Genomic DNA, 7282 nt, shown 5'->3' on the forward strand with positions numbered 1-7282 from the left:
TAGACTTGTGATTTATTGCTTTATGTCAGTCTAAGCAAGTATGGGCTATATTACGTATTAATAGATATATTGTATTAATGTAAGATAGAATATAATAGTTTATTCATCACACATGGTAATAGGTACATGTAAAACATACATCATGTACATAATATCTGTACTACTAGCAAGTGCGACTAGTCAGTCATTTTTAAACTAAAGTGCATGCATGTCACAATTTATAACATTTACACTTCATTAAATTCATTGATGTTATACAAAATCTTGTTTAATATAATAATATGTCTTTCACTTTAGCACGAAACACTGTCAATCTTGGTTCTTTAAGTAATGTACATACTATAGAGGGGTCATTACATTAAATGAGACAGGACAGGACATATATGACTTTATTTAACCAATGATGTCATTGTACAAATCCTTATATTCTTCATTATAGTTTGGTTGCCTCTGACAATTAAATTCCTTTGTGGTCACGCATACCGGCTCCTGCCCAATATATTTTGCTCCGTTATAGTGTATACCCATCTTCTTGACTTCAATCAGAATGTCATTTAAACAGGCACATTGCCAAGGGTTCTGGTTGAAGTAAAATTTCTTCAATCGGACACCAGAGTTACGTAGCTCCAGACAGAAGTTGTCTTGAAGATAGGTAAATTTATTATCGGCCAGGTTCAAATTTTTTAGGCCGGTATGTCGAAAAGCATTAGCGGGGATATATTCTATGAGATTATGCGATAAATTTATGTTTCCCAGCTTAGGTAAACTTTTAAAAAGACTTTCAGGGAGATCCTTTATTTTGTTATGTTGAAGTGAAATAGTTTTAATGTTTTTCAAAGATTTAAAAACATCCTCTTGTATAAATTCGATGAGGTTATCATCAAATTCGATAGATTCAAGCTTTTCAGAATTTATAAACAATTTGTTGTGAAGCGCGGTAATTAGGTTTGCCGACAAAGTCAGGCGTGTCATAGAGTTTAAATTAGGGTGCGTGGCGAATTTGGGCACTTCGTCCAGATTGCACCTCGACAATTTCAAAGTTTTTATACTCTGTAATGCTTGAAGCAAATTTTCTGGCGTGCCTGTCATGAAGTTTCCAGATAAATCTAGAAACTCGATGTGGTGTAACTCTTCGAATACTCTAGATTGTATATTTCTTCCCAAAATCACATTATTTGATAAATCCAGAGACTTTAATTTTGTCAGTGCGTCGAAAATATTAAGTTGTAAGCTTTCTATTCTATTGTTGCTTAGATTAAGTTTGAGCAAATTAGGTGTTTTGTCTAACATTCTGGTCAGGGCCTGCAACGAGTTTTGAGAAAGGTCGATATCTTCTAAAGCGGGTAAAGCGCCGAGAGCGCCTTCTTCAATACTAGTAATTCGGCAACCTTTTAGTACTATGGCTGTTGTTAGGTCATTATCCGACACTAGACCTTTCCGTAACACGTAGTCTTCAGCTCCCGCAATACAGATGACGTTGGGTCCGGTTGCTCCGAAGCCATTACTGCAATTTGGTTCAGCGTGGACAGTTTTAAAGATGCAAAGAAACAGTGCAAAGCATGTTGCTACTTTTAGTTCCATCATCTCTGAAACATTAATTAAAGTACATGTTCAAGGATAATATACAATGATTTCCTTATTGACCAATTGAGTTTAAGTCAATTTGAAGTTTGGATTTAGGAAAGACTGGAATAATAAATAAATAAATTTTATAAATATTATAGGACCATTTTACACAGATCGACCTAGTCCACAGTAAGCTTAATAAGGTTTGTGTTGTGAATTCTAGTCGACGATATATATAATAAATACTTATACAGTTGTATGCATCGAAAACTTTCATAACTCTGCAGCAACTATTTGTGATACACACACATTGTGATAAACAAAACAAATATATAGGTACCCTTATCAGGATTCGAACCCGGGATCTCTTGCTTTCGTAGGCAGGGTCACTGCCGACTAGGCTAGGATACCGTCAAAGAAAAATATACTTACCGATTTAATAAATTCATAGTTGAAATAAAATATGCATTTTTATAAGTAGGCAATAATAATAATATAAGTATATTTCAAACGTAGGATACGCAAAAAATGAAGGTAAAAAAACTTAAAATGCTTCAAGTACCAAGTGAGTCCAAGTATCAAGTACCTAGTGAGCGTTGGGGTAAGATGGAATGAGATAAGCAGCGTGCCATTAAAACCACCGTAAAACAAAGTTACAGGGTTTTGTTAAACAATTGTACATCAGGGGATAAGGGATAATACGGTAAAAAAGGGTAAAAAATACTTTAAAATACCTATTCAACAAAAGAAGGAGAGAATTTGGAATGGTGGCGGGATAAGATCAATAAAGTTTCTAAAGTCAAATATATGAATGATGTACGTTATTGATGATCGGCAATAAACTAGGTATATGTTATTGAACATCAACAACACAACATGGATTGTGAACATTCATTAAGATAAAAAAACTACCTACCGGGGTATGCAATATGTCGTGCATTAACCAGTTGACATCAGGTACTTTTTTAGGGTTCCGTAGCCAAATGGCAAAAAACGGAACCCTTATAGATTCGTCATGTCCGTCTGTCTGTCCGATTCTGTCACAGCCACTTTTTTCCGAAACTATAAGAGCTGTACTGTTCAAACTTGGTAAGTAGATGTATTCTATGAACCGCATTAGGATGTTTACACAAAAATAGAAAAAAAAACAATAAATTTTGGGGGTTCCTCATACTTAGAACTGAAACTCAAAAAATCTTTTTTCATCAAACCCATACGTGTGGGGTATCTATGGATAGGTCTTCAAAAATGATATTGAGGATTCTAATATCATTTTTTTTCTAAAATGAATAGTTTGCGCGAGAGACACTTCCAAAGTGGTAAAATGTGTGTCCCCCCCCCCGTAACTTCTAAAATAACAGAATGAAAAATCTAAAAAAAATATATGATATACATTGCCATGTAAACTTCCACCGAAAATTGGTTTGAACGAGATCTAGTAAGTAGTTTTTTTTTAATACGTCATGAAATTAATAAAAAAAAAAATTTTTCATCATACCCATACGTGTGGGGTATCTATGGATAGGTCTTCAAAAATGATATTAATGTTTCTAATATCATTTTTTTCTAAACTGAATAGTTTGCGCGAGAGAACCTTCCAAAGTGAAAAAAAGTGTGTCCCCCCCCCCGTAACTTCTAAAATAACAGAATGAAAAATCTAAAAAAAATATATGATATACATTGCCATGTAAACTTCCACCGAAAATTGGTTTGAACGAGATCTAGTAAGTAGTTTTTTTTTAATACGTCATGAAATTAAAAAAAAAAAAAATTTTCATCATACCCATACGTGTGGGGTATCTATGGATAGGTCTTCAAAAATGATATTAATGTTTCTAATATCATTTTTTTCTAAACTGAATAGTTTGCGCGAGAGAACCTTCCAAAGTGAAAAAAAGTGTGTCCCCCCCCCTGTAACTTCTAAAATAACAGAATGAAAAATCTAAAAAAAATATATGATATACATTACCATGCAAACTTTCACCGAAAATTGTTTTGAACGAGATCTAGTGAGTAGTTTTTTTTTAATACGTCATAAAATTTAAAAAAAATTTTTTTCATCAAACATATACGTGTAAGGTATGTATGGATAGGTCTTCAAAAATGATAGTTAGGTTCCTAATATCATTTTTTTCTAAACTGAATAGTTTGCGCGAGAGACACTTCCAAAGTGGTAAAATGTGTGTCCAAAGTGGTAAAATGTTGAACAAGATCTAGTAAGAAGATTTTTTTTTAATACGTCTTAAATTGTACGGAACCCTTCATGCGCGAGTCCGACTCGCACTTGGCCGCTTTTGATATACAAAAACCACATATGTTCATCGTACTCAGTGTTTTTTTCTGGGTATTTAGATTTGATAAATCAAATAAAATTTAAAAAAAAAATACGTTAGTGGTCACCGTGATCGGTTCTAACACTTGTATCTTTTTAGGGTTCCGTAGCCAAATGGCAAAAAACGGAACCCTTATAGATTCGTCATGTCCGTCTGTCTGTCCGATTCTGTCACAGCCACTTTTTTCCGAAACTATAAGAGCTGTACTGTTCAAACTTAGTAAGTGGATGTATTCTATGAACCGCATTAAGATTTTCACACAAAAATAGAAAAAAAACAATAAATTTTGGGGGTTCCCCATACTTAGAACTAAAACTCAAAAAATCTTTTTTCATCAAACCCATACGTGTGGGGTATCTATGGATAGGTCTTCAAAAATGATATTGAGGTTTCTAATATCATTTTTTTCTAAAATGAATAGTTTGCGCGAGAGACACTTCCAAAGTGGTAAAATGTGTGTCCCCCCCCCCCGTAACTTCTAAAATAACAGAATGAAAAATCTAAAAAAAATATATGATATACATTGCCATGTAAACTTCCACCGAAAATTGGTTTGAACGAGATCTAGTAAGAAGTTTTTTTTTAATACGTCATGAAATTAAAAAAAAAAATTTTTTTTCAACATACCCATACATGTGGGGTATCTATGGATAGGTCTTCAAAAATGATATTAAGGTTTCTAATATCATTTTTTTCTAAACTGAATAGTTTGCGCGAGAGAACCTCCCAAAGTAAAAAAAAGTGTGTCCCCCCCCCGTAACTTCTAAAATAACAGAATGAAAAATCTAAAAAAAATATATGATATACATTGCCATGTAAACTTCCACCGAAAATTGGTTTGAACGAGATCTAGTAAGTAGTTTTTTTTAATACGTCATGAAATTAAAAAAAAATTTTTTTTTTCAACATACCCATACATGTGGGGTATCTATGGATAGGTCTTCAAAAATGATATTAAGGTTTCTAATATCATTTTTTTCTAAACTGAATAGTTTGCGCGAGAGAACCTCCCAAAGTAAAAAAAAGTGTGTCCCCCCCCCTGTAACTTCTAAAATAACAGAATGAAAAATCTAAAAAAAATATATGATATACATTACGATGCAAACTTCTAACGAAAATTGTTTTGAACGAGATCTAGTGAGTAGTTTTTTTTAATACGTCATAAAATTAAAAAAAAAATTTTTTTCGTCAAACCCATACGTGTGGGGTATCTATGGATAGGTCTTCAAAAATGATATTTAGGTTCCTAATATAATTTTTTTCTAAAGTGAATAGTTTGCGCGAGAGACACTACCAAAGTGGTAAAATGTGTGTCCAAAGTGGTAAAATGTTGAACGAGATCTATAGTTTAAGTAGTTTTTTTTAATACGTCATAAAGGAACCCTTCATGGGCGAGTCCGACTCGCACTTGGCCGCTTTTTTCTTAATAGAATATACAAATAAATAAAGAAACAATTATGACCTTTCTTACACAAATTGGCTAAGCCCCACAGTAAGCTCAAGAAAGCTTGTGTCGTGGGTACTCAGACAACGATGCATATAATTATATAATGTATGTTTTTAAATACATAGAAAACACCCATGACGGCCATGACTCATGAACAAATATCCATCCGTAGGATGTGGGGTAAGATTGAAAATCGTCGAGTAGATGTCGATAATACCACCAGTGAGTTAAACAATTTACCGAAGCACACGACTACTGAGCGACGGATCACATTTGAATTCCAGTATCTAGCACAAAAAATAATACACGTGATTCGGAATTACGGAGGTATTTTTGTCTTATTCCTTTTTTTTACTTTTCCCAACGTACCTTACATAAAATATAACATTATATTAAATTTATATGACATAGTAAAATTGAAGTGTTTTGCATTGAATTTTACATTGTATTTTACCATAAATCGATTTTTCTTTAAAATAACTTTAAAACACACGTATGTAAATATTTCTGTAAAGAATAACTTATTTAAATAGTTTAATATATACATATATAGTTTGAAAAAGTCAATAATGTTTTGACTTACCAATATTAAAACAAAAGATAAATACGAATAATCTCGCAATAAACTAGCTATTCCTGTGAGTCTTAAAATGATACTGGATATATAAACCGATCCAACTCCATTCTGCCGTAAACAGTACAATTCATGTTCAATCTACATGTGTAAATTATAATTAGGCACATCCCGCTTTTACACGCTTAAGCTTTAATCTTGAGATGGAGTTAGAGCATACCTATTTACGAATACAATTTTAATTTAATTTAAATTCCAAATCAAGTGTTTGTGAAGAGAATTGCTGGACACGGTGAATACCCGAGTGATATACTCGTACATATAAACGGGTTGAATAAATGCAAATCCGTTCCATAAGGAGGTTAGCCTATCGCAGCACGCTGCGCTGCGCGTTTAAGTGAATAAGGTACCTATTAATTAAAGTATCCAACACTACCAGGAAAAATACCTGTAGGTATATGGACCAATTTACGGAAAGTAGTCCACACCACATTTTTTTTTATTAGGATTAACTATTTCTTCTGGGAATAACACGCTAAATCGGCCCTAGAAGAAGCTTAGCAAACATACATTTACATAGGTATTTGAAGTAGAAATGACCTAGGCTATCGAAAATTACAACATACCAAACTCCTTTGTAAATTTGTTTTTCTACTCGTCGACTATAATGGTTGAATTAAGATTTCGTATACCAAACTATAATTGCGTACTTTTCATGTATGGGCTCCCAACTCAACTATAAAATTTATTTCTATACACTGTAGTCAACTATAAATAAAAATTGTCTAATCACGTGCCACCGCGCTCCCATAGAAAGAGCGACGGGCAGGCGGGGGCTCGCGCGTTTATGTCTTTTGTCTACTTAGATACTTACCAATTCTCATTACCTAAATATTTAGGTTTTATAGTAAAAAAAATATTTTTTTTGATGACTCGTAGAAGTAGTATTGAATACAATAGTGATACAATCAAGCTTTTCAATCTCTTACCTCACTTAGGCAACCCAACAAGCTTCGTTGCCTAAACACGGTACCCGACTGCAAAAACTCTATTATATCACGATTGTATAAAATACTATTGTTCACTATGCTATGTAGGTATCTATAGGTTTTCTAATACGATATTTCATTGGTTTGTTTCGGTTATAATATAATGTCGTACCTATTAGTATTTTTTATATATTCTCATATTAAAGTATCTGTCAGTAAATAAGCAAATACTGTCTGATTACGTTGTTTAAACAACAGGGACTTTAATTTGGACGCCAAAATTATTAAAATTGTTGGATTTAAAAAAAATACAACGTCGGTGGTAAACAAGCATACGGCCCGCCACATTTTTTTCCTTCCGGAGCGATTTCTG

The 7282-nt window shown here is 33.1% G+C and overlaps 1 protein-coding gene across 1 annotated transcript; it reads right to left on the reverse strand.

Annotated features, from left to right (window-relative positions):
- Positions 1–373: 373 nt before the first annotated feature.
- On the reverse strand, positions 374–6430 carry LOC133519779 (carboxypeptidase N subunit 2-like). Its single transcript, XM_061853871.1, has 2 exons — positions 5930–6430; positions 374–1586 (listed from the first exon to the last, which is right to left on the reverse strand). Exon 2 carries the CDS (start codon positions 1582–1584, stop codon positions 394–396), a length of 1191 nt encoding a protein of 396 aa, XP_061709855.1. The 5' UTR covers positions 1585–1586; positions 5930–6430; the 3' UTR covers positions 374–393.
- Between the last annotated feature and the right edge of the window lie 852 nt (positions 6431–7282).

Source organism: Cydia pomonella, chromosome 7 (genome assembly GCF_033807575.1).
Source record: "Cydia pomonella isolate Wapato2018A chromosome 7, ilCydPomo1, whole genome shotgun sequence".
In the NCBI taxonomy this organism is placed as follows: Eukaryota; Metazoa; Arthropoda; class Insecta; order Lepidoptera; family Tortricidae; genus Cydia; species Cydia pomonella.